Source organism: Orbicella faveolata, unplaced genomic scaffold (genome assembly GCF_042242905.1).
Source record: "Orbicella faveolata isolate gen_17 unplaced genomic scaffold, um_ofav_v1 contig_1, whole genome shotgun sequence".
Classification (NCBI taxonomy): domain Eukaryota; kingdom Metazoa; phylum Cnidaria; class Anthozoa; order Scleractinia; family Merulinidae; genus Orbicella; species Orbicella faveolata.
In genome coordinates, this window is record NW_028301536.1 from 27,620,472 (window position 1) to 27,639,939 (window position 19,468).

Below are 19,468 nucleotides of genomic sequence, written 5' to 3' on the forward strand. Positions count from 1 at the left end.
TTGCGCACGCGAAGACCGTGCAAAATCGCCTAGTCGATCACTTAAGAGACGAAAGCTATCAAAAAAAGCGAAAATTTCTGTGCGAGAAATTGCTAGACGTAAGGGATAAACAAAAGAAGCGAAATGCGACTCCGTGGATGAGATCAGTTACCGCGAAAATTGTTCCTGCTCAATTCAAGGGTTGACAAATTTTAATTGGCTTATGAAAGTTTGCTGTTCATTGACTCGTTTTAATGTATAGATTTAGGCCAGCCTAAAAGCGGAGCTCCTGCGCCGGGTTGTTCTGAGCCCGATTAAGCTAACAGGAAAAGGTAGAATTTTGATTTGAGTTTTGTAACTTTGCGGTGAGGTTTTCTGTATATTGATTGGTCTTCTGTTTTGAGTTTTATAAATCACCATATACACAAAACAAAGCATCAAAAATCGTTTGTCAGTAGAAGAAAAGGTTATAATTCAGTTAACTTTTAATGCTGGGTTAGCGTTAACCGGCTTCCGAACAATCCTACCCTGGCTCCCGTCCTGTTTTCAACAAGTTAACCTGACATGAGCCCAATCGAAAACCAGCACTTGGTCAGCGGTCAACTTTAAAAAAAACACGTGACCTCAATGATCTATAAACTTGAGCCCGCGATATGGTCACGTGATACTGGTCAGAGTATACCTTGTTTTGACAGGTGTCAAATGATCATAACATGGATATCCAATATCAAAGAAGTACACGGTAAACCAAGGCTGCATGTCTCTGTCAACCTTTTATTTGGAGTATGGGCACGTACGCGCCCACGAGCAATACCGCTAGCCATGATAACCATGAGAAAATCAACTCATGGGTTTCCTTTTCTTTCCTATATGAGTATGGGGCTCCGTTTTTGTGGATAAATCGTTTGCGTTTTAAGTTTTTAAAAATAACTTTTTCGGAAAGTTCAGAAAAAGCAGAATTCTTGAATTTGGTGTAAAGAAATAATTTGTACCAAATAGGCCCTTGAAGGTCTTCAGTGACCTTACCCATTTTTAACCCTAGTTAGCAGCAGTATTTTTACTCCTAGTACTAGTCTTAAACCTTAGTTTTAGTCTCAACATTTTTAGTTTTAATTACTTCTGTATTTTAGACATTTAATGTATATTTTAGACATATTTTTTTAGAGACCCTCCTGAAAACAACCTCTAGGTGGTTGGAGGCCTCCTCTTAAAATATCAATTTATCATTATAATTATAACGTTACTAGTTTTTCGTGTGCAATTGTTTTCAATAAACCCTGACTGCTCAAACCTAATATAAATTAATCACGTCATTTTGAGCAGAGAATATTTTTCTTGAGTATTGTGCCAAGGTCCATGTGAACACCAGTTTCAAAATATCATGAACGGGACCCTCAAACTACAAAGTCAAAATGTAAATGCATAAGTCATAAATACATAAACAAGTGGAAAAGGCATTTCCCATATACATGACAAGCTTTTACTGCTGTCATATTAACATAACAAATCAACATACAGTAGAACTCCGGTAACTCGAACTCGGATAACTCGAACTCCCCCGCTAACTTGAACTAAGTCCCATTTCCCTCGCATTTGACCCCACTTTTCAGTCATTTTAACTCGGTTAACTCGAACTCGGATAACTCGAATTTCCCACTAACCCGAACTACATTTCGTTTCCCTTGATAAAAATTTACCCCGATAACTCGAATTCTGGTTCATGTAACTCACCAGGGATATCATCCCATTAGCTTTTCTTGTCGTGTAATTGGTAAAAACACTCAAAACTAACACCAGAGCAATTTGATTTTAATTAGTGCAACCCACCGTTCACATATTTGACAGTCATTTCCCGATCTTATGAGTCATACCGGATGCGGTGCCTTTAGATGTCACTGTATACTGAAGTGCTGAAACATCAGTAAACTATCAATTACTAACATAGCAAGTTCGATATTCAATCGATCCCGATAACTCGAACCCCCGCTAACTCGAACTGTTTTTCGTTTCCCTTGAGAGTTCGAGTTACCGGGGTTCTACAGTAATTATTTGTGTCCAATTCTCCCAGGTGTGTTCCTTTCTTCCAAATGTGACCCATTTGTTTTCAGAGTGTAACCCATTTTCACAGGTTTGACGTTATGCAAGTGTGATCCAATTTTCCTAGAGTGACCTCCGTTTTCCATAAAAGACCCATTTTCCCGAATAAGACCCATTTTTACAAGTGTGGCCCTTTTTTGGAAGTGCGACCCATTTTTCCACGTGTTCTGGCCCCTTTGTCCAAGTGTCACCTATTTTTCTAAGTGTGAGCCCCCTTTTTAATAAGTGACCCCCTTTTACCATAAATGACCCATTTTTATACGTTTGACCCTTTTTTCCAAGTGTGACCCATTTTCCCAAAGGTAATCCTATTTTCCAAGTGTGACCCCCTTTTTTCAAGTGTGACCCTTTTTTTCTAAGTATGATCCATTTTTCCAAGTGTAACCCATTTTTTTTCAAATCTGACCCATTTTTTTCAAAGTGTGACCTATTTTTATACGTTTGACCCTTTTTTCCAAGTGTGACCCATTTTCCCAAGGGTAATCCTATTTCCAAGTGTGGCCCCCTTTTTTCCAATTGTTATCTATTTTTACAGATGTGACCCTTTTTTTCTAAGTGTGATCCATTTTTCCAAATGTAACCCATTTTTTTCAAATCTGACCCAAGTGTTACCTATTTGTCGAAGCGTAACCCATTTTTACAAATGTGACCCATTTTGTTAAGTGTAAGCCACTCTTCAAAGTGTGACCCATTTTTCCAACTCTTAAGCACTTTTCCAAGTGTGACTTATTTTTCCAACTGTGACCCATATTTCTAAGTGTGACCCAGTCTTCTACACATTTTTCAAAGTGTGACTCATTTTTCCAAGTGTGACCCATTTTTCCGAATATGACCCATTTTTTCAAGTGTGATCCATTTTTCCAAACGTGACCCATTTTTCCAAATGTGACCCACTTTTCCAAGCGTGACACATTTTTAAGTGTGACCCACTCTTCTAAGTGACACATTTTACCAAGTGTGACTCATTTTTCCAAGTGTGACCCATTTTTCCAAGTGTGACTCATTTTTCCAAGTGTGACCCATTTTTCCAAGTGTGACTCATTTTTCCAAGTGTGACCCATTTTTCCGAGTGCAATCCATTTTTCCTAGTGTGGCCCATTTTTCCAAGTGTCTCCCATTGTTCTAAGTTTGACCCATCTTTTTAAACGTGACCCATTTTTTAACGGTGACCTTTTCTTCAAACTGCGACCCATTTTTTTGAAGAGCGACCCATTTTTTACAAGTGTGCCCCTTTCTTCCAAGTTTCACCCATTTTTCCATTGTGACGTTTTTCCAAATGTGACCCATTTTTCCAAGTGAGACCCATTTTTCCAAGTGTAACTCATTTTTCCAAATGTGAAACATTTTTCCAAGTGTGACTCATTTTTCCAGCTGTGACCCATTATCCAAGGGTGACCCTATTTTCCAAGTGTGACCCCCTTTTTTTCAAGTGTGACCCATTTTTCCAAGTGTGACCCATTTTTACAGGTGTGACCCTTTTTCCAAGTGTGACCCATTTTTCCTAATATGACCCATTTTTCCGAATGTGACCCATTTTTCCAAGTGTGACCCATTTTTCCGAATGTGACCCATTTTTCCAAGTGTGACCCATTTTTTCGAATGTGACCCATTTTTCCGAATGTGACCCATTTTTCCAAAAGTGACCCATTTTTCCGAATGTGACCAATTTTCCCAAGTGTGGCTCATTTTTCTAACTGTGACCCATCATCTAAGAGTGACCCTATTTTCCAAGTGTGACCCTCATTTTTTCAAGTGTGACCCATTTTTCCGAGAGTGAATCATTTTTACAGACCCTTTTTCCAAGTATGACTCATTTTTCCTGGTGTGACCCATTTTTGTAAGTGTGAACCCCTATTTTTCAAGCGTGACCCAGTTTTTTTCAGTTTGACCCACTTTCTTAAGTTTAACCTTTTTCCCAAGTGTGATTTATTTTTTGACGTCACCCATTTCTCCATTGTCACCCATTTTAACAAGTGTGGACACCTTTTTAAGTATGATCTATTTTTTTCTAGTGTGACCCACTTTTCTCAGTACCAACCATTTTTCCAAGTGTTACCTTTTTGTCCAAGTGTGACCCATTTTTTCTAATAAAACCTATTTTTCTAAGTGTGACCCATTTTTTTCAAGTGCGACCTATTCTTCTAAGTGTGACACATTTTTCCAAGTGTGACCCATTTTTACAATTTTTTATTTTCGACTATCCGATGGCCGTTGTTTGGGCTTAATCCTCTTTTAAACCCGTGAAAAAGGTGGGATTCTAATATCAAGAGATGAAGTTCCAGGCGACAGTAGACTGCCTTGATGTAAAGGCAAAAACAAGCACGGAATTAGGAAAAACGCTATTAGACCTGAAATGTTGGAGCCCGTCTCAAGATGCATAGATGCCATATCAGACTAACACTGCCGATGTTTGACATCATTCTGTTTTTCACCCGTTGAAGAGATGGGATTCTGCCATCGAGAGATGAAGTTTTACGTTACAATTTTATATCTTGATATCTCCACAAAAACTACCAAGCTACTACATAAAAAGTTATTTGACCAGAAAATTTACACTTCGTTTCAAGATGGCGGCCATATTAGACTATCATGGCCGTTTTTTGGACTTCATCCTCTTTTCAACCCGTGAAAGAGATGGGATTCTAACATCGAGAGATGAAGTTCCAGGCGACAGTAGACTGCCTTGATGTAAAAAGAAAAAACTAGCAAGATACTAGGAAAAACGCTATTAGACCTGAAATGTTGGACCCCGTCTCAAGATGGGGGCCATATTAGACTAACACTGCCGATGTTTGACATCATTCTGTTTTTCACCCGTTGAAGAGATGGGATTCTACCAACGAGAGATGAAGTTCGACGTTACAGTTTTATATCTTGATATCCCCACAAAAACTACCAAGCTACTACATAAAAAGTTATTAGACCAGAAAATTTACACGTAAGTATGATCTATTTTTTTCTAGTGTGACCCAAGAGTACCAACCATTTTTCCAAGTGTTACCTTTTTGTCCAAATGTTACCCATTTTTTCTGATGTGACCCATTTTTCTAAGTTTGACCCATTTTGTTAAGTCTGACCCACTCTCCTAAGTATAACAGATTTTTCCAAGTTTCACCTATTTTTCCAAGTGTGACTTATTTTTTCAAATGTGACCCATTTTTTTTATTGTGACCCATTTTTCCAAGTGTGACCCATTTTCCAAGTGTGAACCTCTTTTCTAAGTATGATTTATTTTCTTAAGTGTGATCCACTTTTCAAGTGCCAACCATTTTTCGAAGTCTAACCCATTTCTTTTAGTGTAACCCAATTTTCGAAGTACGACACATTTTATCAAGTTTTGCCTATTTTTCCAACTGACTCATTTTTCCAAATATTACCCATTTTTCCAAGTTTGACCCATTTTTCCAAATGTGACCCATTTTTCCAGGTGTGACCCAGCTATTCACGAGTTACCTATTTGACGAAGTGTGACCTATTTTTCCAAATGTGACCAATTTTTCCAAGTGTGACCCATTTTTAAGTGTGACCCACTCTTCTAAGTGCGACACATTTTTCCAAGTCTTACCTATTTTTCCAAGTGTGACCCATTTTTCCAAGTGACCCAATTTCCCAAATGTGACCGATTTTTCCAAGTGTTTCCTATTTGTTTAAGTGTGACCCATTTTTTTCAAATTTGACTCATGTTTCCACGAATGACCCATTTTTTCAAGTGTTAACCTCATTTCTAAGTGTGACAAATTTTTTCAAGTGTCTCCTTTTTTAAAAGTGTTCTACTTTTTCAAATGTAACCCCTTTTTTCCAAGTGTGGCCCATTTTTCCAATTGTGACCCATTTTCCCAAGTGTTACCGAAAGTTCCAAGTGTGCCCACGTTTTTAAGTGTTACCCATTTTTCCAAGTGTGGCCTATTGTTGTAAGTGTGACCCATTTTTTTAAGTGTCACCCACTCCTCTAAGTGTGACACGTTTTTCCAAGTTTTACCTATTTTTCCAAATGTGACTTATTTTTCCAAATGGGTTCCAAGTCATTTTTCCAAGTTAGACCCATTTTTCCAAATATGACCCATTTTTCCAAATTGGACCTATTTTTCCAAGTGTGACCCACCTTTTCAACTGTGGCCCATTTTTCCAAATATTACCCTTTTTTCCAAGTGTGACCAGGTTTTCCAAGTGTGACCCATTTTTCCAAGTGTGACTCACTTCTCGAATTTTGATCCATTTTTCCAGGTGTGACCCTTTTTTCCAAGTGTGATTAATTGTTCCAAGTGTGACCCATTTTTCCAGTTGTGACCCATTTTTTCTGTTTGGTAATTTTGTTCAAGAGCGTCTAACAAAAAGCCACGTATCACTTAGTCTACGAACGCAGAAGTATTATCGGCTGTCGCTTGTCTCCGCCGAAAAATATCTCGAGCTTCGATCGCTTGAAATTCTGTATTTTATCGGTATCCAGGAACTTTTCTTTTTAAGCTCTTTAAACTTTTCCAAACAGAGTAGCAACAATAACTATGACTTTCTTTCTCGAAGATTGAAACCACGATGACCATGATGGATTCTCGAACCCGCCATATGTATCAGACAGATCAAAAATATAAACTTCTGCGATGTCAGCTTTGAAAAACAGAAAGGAATCACTTCCGATGAACTCTCGTGGCTTATGAAACCATTCGCTCGACACGGTGAATCAGATTTGGCTCGGATCGATCAATGGTCCGCGAATTTGATCAATAAAGGCGAACAGAACATGGATTTGCCGCCATGCTCCAGTTCGCGCCACCTGTTCTTTGATCGAATTTCGCGCGATGCACATACAGCGAAGCCTCTGGTTGTAATATTAACTATTTAAACTTTTTTAACCAGGCCATATATGGTTGGTGATCTGCTTTACCGCATTAAATTATTTTGTTAAATCTTAAACGGCTCATACACCACAAACACCCACAAATTGTGCAATAATGACAGATTTCTAATCTGATTAGCGCAAGCACCATGACGTCACCGGAAAATAGAACCCATGTCCTGCTGGGTATTTCAGAGTCTCATGAATCTCGTCATGTACAATATAAAGCTGATGATAACTCATTCTGCTGCTTTTAAACTGTTTATTATAATAAAAAAAAATAATAATTTCTGTCAGTTTGCCAGAAGTTTCGTCACTGTTTTTCAAACATAAAATATAAGGAATCGAAATAAAAGTCAATTTCCAACTTTCTGGTTACTGATCTTCCTTTGCGTGTCGTAACTGGCCTCTTAACTTCTTCCTCATCATCGATAAAAGCAAGAATGTTATCATTTGAGTCCTCTTCACCGCCAGGGTTGATGGAATCATTGTGGTTCGCATCATTACTATCGCTTTCACTTCTGCTGTACTCATCTTCATCGCTGTCGTCGTTGTCAATGTCTTGCGAAGATTCTTTATCACTTCCATCTCTTTCTCTCAATCATGTTTGTATCATTTAACCCATTAATGTATCAGGACCATCAGGATTCATCTGAAGAAGCGACTTGTCTTTCTTAACAGTGTTTTTGATATGTTGGTCTAGTCCACGGTGCTTGAGGTACTTGTTAAGCTCTGGCACTCAGAGTTGTTTTAATTTTTGAGTCTTCACTCAGATCTTTCCAAGCATAATCATCGTATACTTTTCCTTTTTTTTCCGGCTTTCCTTTTCCCGCTTCTCAGCTCTCTTTTTCTCCATCAAGGTGCTGAAAACAAAAGATAACGACAGGCCTGCACGGACTTCCCTCGTGAACTGTGACTGCGATGCATTTTAGCCTTCAATTAGCTTTTCACTCAAACGAGCGTATCTTTAAGAGATTTACCTCTCTTGTATGATGTAATCAGAGTTTTTGTATAGATGCCTTTCTGCAACGGCTGTTGTTGTATTGCAACCCAGTTAAACATTAAAATTTCTTTTCTTTTCTTGCCGGATGTCCTCGTTGGTGTTACGAGTCGGTGGTCGGGATTGCGATGGTGGAGGTGCCTCCTGGTAAGCATCATTTAGGTTTTCCTCCAACATTTATTCTTCAGTGTCCGTAGGAGGACAGGTGAAATCGACTTCCCCGTCACCAGATGTACGAGGCTAGAGATATTGCAATAGGTCGTTGTCTGACATAGTTGCTTCAGCAGGACTACTCGGTTTCGATTCTTCGCAAATCTCTTCAGCTGCTGTTTGAAGTGTGACAACTTTTTGTTATACGTTTCTCAGGGATTCGTAGAGAGGTTTGTCAATTCCGTTCTCACTCGAATACTCGTTTCGTGATGATGCAGATGTGACGTTTGTTAAATATCGGGAAACCTTCGGATGGCTTCTAATAGGTCTGATTAGGCCCGATGCAAACACACGCCACAAACAACTACATCTCAACGTGGCGGCCATACAAGAACAGGGTCCGCCCCTTTATTAAGCATGCGTAACAAAACCGCAGACCAATACATGACACTTCCTCCCCTTCTAATATGTTTGTCTCTAGCAGCACAAGGATACATGCAAATAAACAAACTTGGAACTTTCTAATATCAACAAAACAAATGTCTCTGCTAAGAGCAAATTGAGTCCCTAACCTTAGAATGTTCTTAAAGTCACAAGTTAAGCTTATCTGGGGCTTTTCTCTCTCTGGCTGGGTATCTGCGCTCAGCTCTCACGGGTGAATTCCTTGGAACTGTCTCACTCTGGTGTTGTATCTGAGGTGGTGGTTCAGGGTCTGATACTGCAACAGGGATCTTCACTGGAGATTTAGAAACTGGTTCTGGAGCTGCTGAAAACTTCCGAGTTGGGTACTCAGGAACTGGATCTGCAACAGGGTCTGGAATCTGAGCGAGTTGTTCCAGAGTTGTCGCTGGAACACTGGTACTCGGTGATAGTGATGGAGTACTCGGTACTGATACTGGAACTGCCATTAGAGCCGGCAACTCCTCAGGATCCACTTAATCAAAGGCCTCTTCAGAATTCAAACGCTGCGTCTGCAGAAGGTGATCAACGTGGACATAGCGCAGTTGGCGACCAACTCTTACAAGGTAGGTCAGTGGTCCCAACCTTCTTAACACTGTACCTGGGACCCACTTCTCCACTCCTTCCCGGGTATTTCGCACATTCACAGAGTCACGTGGTGACAGTTCCCGCATCTTGACACGACTCTTGTCATGTTGCTGCTGCTGCTTTCCTTGCTGGTCCTGGATGTGATCTTCCATGTTTGGCAAGAGCACACTGAACTTGGTACGAGGTTTGCGTTTCAAGAACAGTTCTGAAGGTGTCACTCCTGTCACTGAATGTGGAGTGTTTCTGTACTGGAACAAACAATTGGCCAGTTGATGTTTCAGCGAACGCTTCTTACCGCCTCTTTTCACACTTTCAGCATATTTCTGTAACGCTTGTTTTAGGATTTGCACTGTACGCTCTGCTGCCCCATTAGAAGATGGATGGTACGGAGGTACCAGTATTTGTTTAACTCCATTCTGTTTAAGGAAATTGGTGAAATCCTGGGAAATGAATTGGGGCCCGTTGTCTGAAACAACTTTTTCTGGTAATCCATATGCCGCAAACCAAAGTCTCATTTGGTCAATAGTGCTTTGAGCAGCTGTGGATCTCATGTGTGCCACCTCTATCCACTTGGAATGGCTGTCAATCAACCCAAGGAAGTAGTTGCCGTCCTTCTCTGCAAAGTCGATGTGTACTCTTTGCCACACCCGAGTAGGCCACCTCCATGGGTACAGTGGTGCACTGGGAGGTGCTTTCCGCGCTGCTTGACACACTTCACAACTTTTCACCATCAACTCAATTTCTGCATCCAAATTCGGCCACCAAATGTAACTTCGAGCAATAGATTTCATTGCGACAATGCCAGGATGTTCTTCGTGTAATTCTTGCAATAGTCTGTTCCTTAGCGACGGAGGAATGATTACACGCATTCCCCATAAGACACATCCTTGGTCAACTGTAAGCTCGTGTCTTCGCGTGAAGTATGGTTTCAATTCTTCACTGGATACATAATTTGGCCATCCAGTTAGCGTGTAATTCAGAACTCTCGCTAGAACAGGATCTCTTCTGGATTCTCTGCTGATGTCCTTTGCATCCACCTGGCAATTCTTCGAGGCCTGAGAAGAAATAGAGTTCAGCCTCTTCTTTCAATGGTGGATTGTTGCACGGGAGACGTGATAAGACATCAGCATTGCCATGTTCTGTAGACGGTCGATATTCCAATTGGTAGCTGTAGGCCTGCAGAATTACTGCCCAGCGTTGCATTCTAGCAGCTGCTAAGGTTGGTACTGCTGTTTTTGGACCCAAGATGGTCACTAAGGGCTTGTGGTCTGTATACAGGTGAAACGCACGACCATACAGGTACTTGTGGAATTTCCGGACTCCGAATACAATTGCTAAGGCCTCCTTCCCTATCTGGGAATAGTTCCTTTCACTCTTTGTAAGTGTTCTCGAGGCAAAAGCGATGGGGCGCTCCTTTCCATCATCCATTACGTGTGAAATCACAGCGCCTACACCACACAGAGACGCATCACATGCTAGAATCAGCTTTCTCTTCTCATCATATGGAACCAATACTCTACCAGCCATAAGCTCAGATTTACTTTGCTGGAAAGCTTCTTCACACTCTTTTGTCCACTCCCACTTCACTCCCTTTCGGAGCAGTTCATGTAATGGCTTGAGCAAGGTGGTAAGATTGGCAATGAAATGGCCATAGTAATTCAGCAACCCTAAGTAGGAGCGCAGTTCTGCCAGATTCTTTGGACTTGGAGCTTCACTGATCGCTGCCATCTTCTCATCAGTAGGGTGTCAGCCTTCCCCATCTACACGATAGCCTAGAAACTCTACACTCGGTACCATGAACTCACACTTGGACCACTTAGCTAAGATGCCATGCTTTTCTAGCCTGGTCAACACCTCGTCTAGTACTTGCAAGTGTTCATGGGGTTCTGTTCTGATCAGGATGTCATCAGTACGACAACGCACATTATCCATTCCTTGCAATATCTGATCCATAGTTGACTGAAACAGAGCAGGTGCAGAGGCAATACCATAGGTCAGACGCTGATAAGCATACAATCCTTTGTGAGTGTTCACAGTGAGGTAGTGTTGGCTCTCCGGGTTCAATTCCATCTGTTGATACGCATTTGACAAATCAATCTTGCTGAACACAGTTCCACTTCATAACGTAGCAAATATATCTTCTGTGTCTGGCAATGGGTAAGGGTTGTCTAGAAGGACCTGGATAACTGAAACCTTGAAGTCACCACAGATGCGAATACTTCCATCTTTCTTAGGCACACAGACAATTGGAGACGCCCAATCACTACGTTCTACCTTCTTAATAACTCCTAGACTCTCCAAACGATCCAATTCTTCTTCCCCTTTTTTGGCGAAGTGCATAGGGAACTGGTCTGGCTTTGCAAAACACCGGCTTTGCACCATCTTGCAACTTTATATCTGCCTTGAACCCTTTGATGGTTCCCAGTCCCTTGTCAAAGACATTTTTGTGCCGATTCAACACATCAGACAGAGTGTCAGCTTTGCTTACATGAAAGATACTGCTCCAGTTCAACTTGAGTTGCTCCAACCAATTTCTGCCTAGCAATGGGGGACCATCGCCAGCAACAGCAATCAAAGGTAACACCAGTTCCTGCTGTTCATAAACCACAGGCAAATGAACTTCACCACAAACAGGAATTCGGACACCATTGTAACCCTTTAACTTAACCTTGGTACAACGCAAGGGCCACTGATTAAATTGCTGATCATACAGGGCCTTAGGCATGATAGACACTGTGGCTCCAGTATCCAATTGCATTTGGCAACTCTTCTGATCTAACATAACTGACACATGAATCGGGGTGCGTCCAACCTTACCAGAATCCTTCGCTGTAAAAATGCCCAGAACCTCATCATCATCTGTGTCCTCCTCAACCACTTCTTCTACAAGTTTTGTCTCTCCAAATTTACTCTTTCTACCACTTGACTTGTTTCCAGATGCTGAATGGCTGCCAGGGTTGGTCTTGCATACACTTGCGTAATGACCCACTTCCTTACACTTCATACACACACTTTGACGTACTAGACAACATATATCCTTGCTAAAATGTCCCTATTGACCACATCGGTAGCATCTTCCCTGCCTTTTGTTCCCTTTTGGCTGCTTGGGAGGCTTTGGAGGGGGTGTTACAACAACTTTATTCACTCCCAGTGATTCCTCTGTTGAAGATGCAGAATCCTGTGCTCCCATTTTCTTAGCTTGAACGTCAACAGCTTCCATTGATCGAGCTACTTCTTGCACTTTCTCAAGAGTAAGATTTTCCTTTGCCAGCAATTTTCGCCTCAATTCCGACGATCGACATTTGTCAATAACTTGATCTCTAATGTCAATGTCTGGGGTCGTGAAATTACAATTCTGTGCTTGCTTTCTAAGCCTAGCTATGAATTGACCAACTGTTTCTCCGTCCTGTTGAGCCATGCTTCTGAATACATGTCGCTCGTACGGTTCATTAAGCTTGGTGACAAAATACGCGTTCAAAGTACGTACCGTTTTCTCGAAATCAGTAGCCGTATCTTCTTCAAATTCCACACTCGGGCCTGGGTCACTCAGTGTCTCGTACAACTCCTGAACCTCTATTCCCGCGGTGTGAAGTAGCAAAGCCTTCTTTTGTGCATCGTTGACCACTCCTTTGGCCACAAGAAAGTATTGAAACGATTGAAGCCATTTCTTCCAACGTGGTCCCAATGCAGACAAATTTCCTTTGCAATCGAACGGAGCTACTCCTTGAATTTCGATGTTAACTGCCGCCATTCTTTGTTAGTTAGTCTATCCCATCCTCGTCGCCAGTGTTAAATATCGGGAAACCTTCGGATGGCTTCTAATAGGTCTCATTAGGCCCGATGCAAACACACGCCACAAACAACTACATTTCAACATGGCGGCTATACAAGAACAGGGTCCGCCCCTTTATTAAGCATGCGTAACAAAACCACTGACCAATACATGACAACGTTATACTTGACTAACCTAATACATGTAAAGTGTCTTAGTACCCTAGCTATGAAAATTGTTGTCGTAGAAACATCAAAGGCAGGAGACAAGTTTCTCATACATTTATATACCATCTTTTTGTTTCTGTATACATGGTTTTATTTACATAGCAAACCATCTGACATACCATCTTTATATTTCTCTAAAATGTTCTATGTGCCCCCCCCCCCCCCCCGCAACTCTCGCCCCATTTTTTTGATATGGCTCTCCCTTTGAAGTTGCGTGACCTCCCCCCTAATCCCACCAGCCCGTCCCTCCCTACCCCACCTCATAAAAAATGAATGGTCCCTCATTTCTTTTAATATCAAGGCACCGGTGAATACCAAAGTTAGAAAGCCCTTTATCTCTTTCAACTGAGCTTTCAGCCATCCAAGTCTTGAGGCAGGTGTCACTGATATTGTCCTTCTATAAAATACAATAGCATCTGCTACCCCTATCACCACCATGGAGCTCACTTAGACTACTGGCCGTTGCTTAATCATTGTCTTCTGAGTCAGAATGTACTAGTAGAGCTGCCGAGTGACACAAAATTTATAGGGCAACACTAGACTGCAGTGATTTTGACAACATTATATGAAGATGCATACAATTGTGCAATACAGTGCAATACAAATACTGTTGCCGTGGGTTAAAAAACACACTTTCACCAAAAACTGAAGTTTAGAACGCGAGGCGACGCAACATATTGCCTTTAAACAGAAGAGATGTTGCCAACTACAGGTTGCTTGAAGGTCTGCTTCTCACCATTGACCATGAATCCCAGTGACATGTTAGGGCACTGTGGCATGTTAACTTGACTGATAACATGCTTCTTATGCTGGATTGTTAATTACATATCCACACTCAGGCACCTGAGAAATTTAGTAAGACAGGAATAAAAAGTAATATATATCTCTTTCAAAATCAGTAGTGCTGAAGACCCCTCAAGTTACTTCATATATTTATTATTATCATTATCTCTCTCGAATGATGTTTCGATGACTTGTTCATCACCTTCAAATTTTAAAAGTCAGGTTCCTCTGAGTTCTTTATATACTAAGAATGCGTTTCTCTGAAAGGTCTTAACGAACAATTTACCATCCTGAAGAAATGTCGTGGGAAATTTGAATGCTTAATCTGCGAAATGCTCTTCATCCAAGAAAAGAAACCTAAACTGAACACTCAATCTAAGTCAATTAAAGCAAAATATTAATTTTAGTACTTAATTAACACTCTGTACATTCCACATTTTAGAGCTTTTAATCACATCCAACAAGACCTCCACACGCATTCTTAGTATATAACGAACTCGTAGAAACCTGACTTTTAGAATTTGAAAATGATGAACGAGTCATCGAAACGTCAATAGAAATTATTATCGTTGATTTTTATTCTTAATTATTAGTCAAAAGCCTCTGGGATATCTGTTTAGGGTTTCACATTGGTGATAAAAGGGGCCCACTTCTTCATAATCCTTATCACCATCATAATCATCAGTGACCCTGTCATCATCACCATCACCATCACTTTCAGCATCATTCTCAGCACTGGTAGCCATCCATAAATCCAAAATGATAGGCGTAACATTTCATGTTGCTTTTGCATCAGTGAGACAAGATATAAAGGAGAGGAAACTTTTTCATGGAAAAATCAACTAAACGTAATCGCATTTGCACAACGTTGATCTTTAATTAAACTTGGCTCACATAAAAATGTGGAATTCGTGTGCAAAGCAACAACCACAAAGGCTACAGTTCACTAATTGATTTTCTAGGTCCTCTGTTGCGTTCTTTTCTTTTTTTTTCTCGATTTCCTTTCTGCCTTCGTGCAGATTTACCGACCTCTCCGACCTCCCCTGCATTTCTTTCGCGGGTAATTTTTATATTTGTGATGGTAAGGACTCTCCGCGAAACATCGGGCGGCGTCGGCATCACACTTGCACAGACGATGGCGACATTTGCCCCGCCACCAGTAGTATGAAGCTGGTCCTAAAGTTAAAAGAAAATACAGTTTAATCTTATTGCTGATACTGTTTCAGATGAAAGATCTCAGCACGACAAGTTAAGGTTTACGAGACTCCAACCTGAAAGGTATGACGAATTTTCAACTTACTGCACTTCCCTTTCCTATATGAATATTTCAAAAGATACACTGCATACTCGAACGGGCACAGTTTGGACTTTTGGAGTTTATTGTAGCACTCGTCATGAACTTTGCAGCATCTGAAAACGAAATAGAGTAGTGACCATCTTTTTCGCTCGTGTGTAGGAGCGGAGGGGAGAGAGTCAAAGTCTTATAGGCGTATCGGTTGACAGAAATGGGGAGTTTGGATTTTTTTACAAAACCTTAAGCATTGTTCCTCAGCATTCCCTGCAAAACGTGTGAAGTGAAAAATACCGTATCTTGTTACATATATTATGGGTGATAAAGTTTGATACGTCTGAAAACTTCTGAAATTGCTAATGCAACTTGTACCTGTGCGAGAACGACATTTTCGAGTGTGATTCGGAAGCATGTTATGTCATTGCTTCTTTATACGCCTCTAGTTAAATCAAAGCAAGTGGAGAGCCTGTATATCAAGGCTAATAAAATTAGTCTTGATAGATAAGTTGTCCACTTGTTTTGAAAAAACTAAATGACTATGACTTTGAAATACAGCCAAACTATTGTAACGATCTTGTTACATTGTGAAAGGCCAAAACTTGGTTCTCGACAATGTTAACAACCTCAGACTCGTCCTGTTTGTGTTACTAGCTCGATATATTAATGATTTATGACCTACGGATTAAAAACGCAGTTCCGTGGCATCAAAATATTGCCCTTGCTTATAGACCAGCCACTTTCCAAGTTGAGTGGCTCATAGCCACTTTGATTCCTTTCAGCACTCATATTTATTTTCTACGACTCGAATTTCAAAATCTCGGCTCATTTTTTTTCTTTTTTTGTCACGATATCTGCCTAGGATTATATCATTAGTCAACAGATATTTTGCAAAACTCGACCTAGATTTAATTACCTTCGTTATACTTTACAATTTTCGACCTTCGTAATGTTTTCTTTTAGCGTGCTTTCACCATCGACATGTTTTTGTCCGAAACGCAACGCCATACTAGACATTTGATCGTTACTGAAATACATTATATATTTACCGGTCCAGTTTATCGACAGGTCTGCCTTTCCCACCAAATCCACAGTAGCAGCCATAACCATTGTAATCTAAAGGATTCCTACGGGTAGCGCGAGCAATCAACTTCCCAAAGGAAGGCAGGTCTCTCTTGGACGCATCTGCACTTCCTTCTTCTGCAACGACAGACATTAAGTGATAAACTCTTAATTGAAGGTTAGTACGATGACCTATTCTTGCCAAAAACTATTACGTAGAATCGCTCAAGCTATGCCAAACTGTCTAGATTTACGAAACTTCAGAGCAAGGTAGGAAAAGAATGTGAAGGAGGTTATTTACGAGTACCTCTGTGGGTTACCTATCATCTTACCTTCGTCGCCCGATTCTGCTAGCGCGTCCTGTACAGCACTGTCCCATAAGACGATCAACATAAAGAAAATCAGCTTGATCGACATCCTGAAACTGTAACAGAAGTGATCTTTGGCGAATAGTTTTTCATGTATTTTACTGTGTCAGTAACATCATGAGATCTTTATGGTTTGGCTTCATGGGATCATTATCAAGTCCAGAAGCAAACCACACAGTAGCATTTTCTGTTAAGTCAAATGTTAACTTGATTTCGACTTTCTCTAGTTATAAATTTCATGATTTCATGATAAATTAAGTACTTCTCGTTACTCAGAGAAAGTGTTTATTAATAGGCAGTCCATCTGGCATACACTCGCTTGTTTGTGTAAATATGTTGTAAGACTTTCGTATACTCATCACTAATACCACATTCCGCTCGATTAGGATATCGCAGAGGAACCCGGTTAAAACGTTGATTGAAAATACTTAGTATGGTTCAGAAAACTGTATCAAGACACCTTAAAACGGACACCAACAGGACGTGTCAAAGTCTCCATATCCGGGTGTCTGCATTGAGCGGGCTGTCAGAATAAATGTCGCGAATACATGTTTTGTCGACATAGACTGAAAAATAAACTTTGAAACTAAAACAACGATGTTAAATGCCTTACTTTACGCAGAAATTTACCCTCATTTAAATAGCTAACTCTCTCGCACTCAAATTCAGTTTTATGTTTTCTTATCAGTTTCAAAAGCGGCAACATACGATGATCAAACAGTGGGTAACTTTAATCAGCCGGTTCTGCTATAATTCAATAGATCGTATTTCCTAACAGGGGACAAAGGCCATCGAAACATTCGGAAAATATTCAGGGCACAGATGATCAGTGTCCTTAAAGCGAGGTAAACTTTGTAAAAGAGCGTCTCATTCTGAGCAATGAAGAGTGCCGTTGTCCACATCAATCGTATTCTTATTAATCTGGCTACTATAGAAGAGAATGAAAACACTTTTTCCGTCGGGACAGCGACGTAGAGCTATTAAAGAAGTTTTAAACCTACAGTACTTTAAATTAAAAATCATTTTACCAAACAACCCCTTTGAGAGTGGAATCATGGTGATAGCCTCCGCGGCAAAACGGCAAAACTGGGTCCTAAATTTCCACGTAACTCGGGCTAAACGACAAGAATCAATTTAAACATAACAATTTTCTCTGTCACATTTTTATCGAGTTTTTGTGGCAAAAGCAAAGCGAAAAACTTCTTGCAACTGATATTTGGATTGCACTGTCATAATCAAATTCAGAATTTACAATCGAGGATGGTTCTTTTTACAATTGTTGATCGAAATGAAATAAGCGAGTAAGACAATAAGCGTAAGACTCACCTCGACAACAGGCAAAGTTTCCCGTCGTCGGACTTCTAATCTCCTTTATGTCGCAGCAGAACCTTCGGAAAAAAATACCTTTCCAATCATTATTTGCTAAGTAAAAACAATCAAAAGGAAAATAAGGCAAGAGCTAGCTAACCTGCCACCAAAGGAACCTTGTTCTGTTTTGTCTCGTTGAGTAAAGATTCAAGTGATATAAACGGTGCTTTGCCGTGAAATCACTTTTTTATTGTCGGAAGTAATTTATTTGTCGGCTGCAAGCTTGTGGTTCCATTGGTCGTTTTAAGACTTACCTGATTCTTGTGACGTTTGTAGTTGGCAATGTTCTAATTAATTAAAATGGCAGTTAAAGCTATCATGGAATGAGATAAATTGTGTTACCTGCAACTAGCGTTTAAAAAATCCATTAGCGCCGAAATTAAAATTATATGGTTGTAAAATGATTTAATAGCAGTGAGTAATAGATTGTGAAGTGCACCACTATTTCCTTTCTCTAACCACGCCAATTGATCTGTTTACCATGATTTTAATCAAGAGTAGCGCGGTATCTTCAAAATGACAAAAAAGAGAGGATGAGGGTAAGAGAGTTCATGCAATCCCTCTCAAGTTATTTTAAGATATGGTATCCAGTTCTCCTGGGGATAATCATGATTACCACGTGCGTTGCGTAGATGTTTTCTTTGAGGATGAAAATCGTGTAAAGTCCACGAGGACAACATTCGTACTTCAGGGTCTGCTATTTGTAGCCCCCGGTTACCTCAGAAATTTGGGGGATTAACCCTCTTACCTTCCATCCTCTCATGAATTGCTTCTATCAATTAAGTCCGTGAGCGAGTTCTTAAATTCAATAGTCGGTAACTCCACACTTTGTTCACTTTTAAAGGTCGATTTACAAAACAAAACATTTTTGCCACGGTTACGATATAAATCGTATTCGTACCAAAAACAAAGCCCGGTATGGATAAATTTTGTCTGTAAACGATGTTTTCTCATCCGTGCCGAGCCAGAATTTCATCTGTGCTCGGACTACCTATTCAGTGGGTCCGGTTACACAACGAAACTTATCCACGCCGGACCAGTTTACTTTTGGTGCGCGTGTCATATTTACAGGAACGGTGCACAAAGTTTTTCGTCGTGTAAATCAGTCTTAAGGAAGAGCCGTTTTCGCAAGTTATATTTCACTTTCAAGGCTACGTGAAGTCACCTGTTTAATGCAGTTGCTTTAAGATTTTATCGCCTCAGTTTAGAACCAGATTATTGGATTACCTGTGATATAGACGAGTAGCACTTTAAACAATTCATGTGTAGAGCACGCGATATACGTTTTCTTAATTTGCCCAACGAAGAAGAATTCTTAAGGCGATCTTGGAAACGGAAAGACTCTCTATCTTTGTAGATAAGCTTGGAATACGTCAAAAAGTAGAAAAATATTGTTGAGTTGGCGTCAGCTGCAAAATGAAGAGAACGATCGATAGTTTTATTTTAGGTGGCTATACACTTCGTTGATTCTGTAACAAGAGGGCGTTTAATAA

General features: G+C 40.3%; 3 protein-coding genes across 3 annotated transcripts; all 3 read right to left on the minus strand.

The window, feature by feature from the left end:
* Window positions 1-10,853: 10,853 nt before the first annotated feature.
* Window positions 10,854-12,111, minus strand: LOC149118634 (uncharacterized). Its single transcript, XM_089288883.1, has 2 exons — window positions 11,476-12,111; window positions 10,854-11,177 (listed from the first exon to the last, which is right to left on the minus strand). The coding sequence occupies exons 1-2, from the start codon at window positions 12,109-12,111 to the stop codon at window positions 10,854-10,856; spliced, it is 960 nt and encodes a 319-aa protein (XP_089145009.1).
* A 48-nt stretch (window positions 12,112-12,159) lies between these two features.
* LOC149118635 (uncharacterized) lies at window positions 12,160-12,858 on the minus strand. The gene has a single exon (XM_089288942.1). The coding sequence runs from the start codon at window positions 12,856-12,858 to the stop codon at window positions 12,160-12,162; it is 699 nt and encodes a 232-aa protein (XP_089145068.1).
* Window positions 12,859-14,746: 1,888 nt separating this feature from the next.
* LOC110045367 (phospholipase A2 A2-actitoxin-Cgg2a-like) lies at window positions 14,747-18,207 on the minus strand. Its single transcript, XM_089298729.1, has 6 exons — window positions 18,076-18,207; window positions 17,934-17,995; window positions 16,572-16,663; window positions 16,227-16,377; window positions 15,190-15,299; window positions 14,747-15,065 (listed from the first exon to the last, which is right to left on the minus strand). Exons 3-6 carry the CDS (start codon window positions 16,654-16,656, stop codon window positions 14,911-14,913), a joined length of 501 nt encoding a protein of 166 aa, XP_089154855.1. The 5' UTR covers window positions 16,657-16,663; window positions 17,934-17,995; window positions 18,076-18,207; the 3' UTR covers window positions 14,747-14,910.
* Between the last annotated feature and the right edge of the window lie 1,261 nt (window positions 18,208-19,468).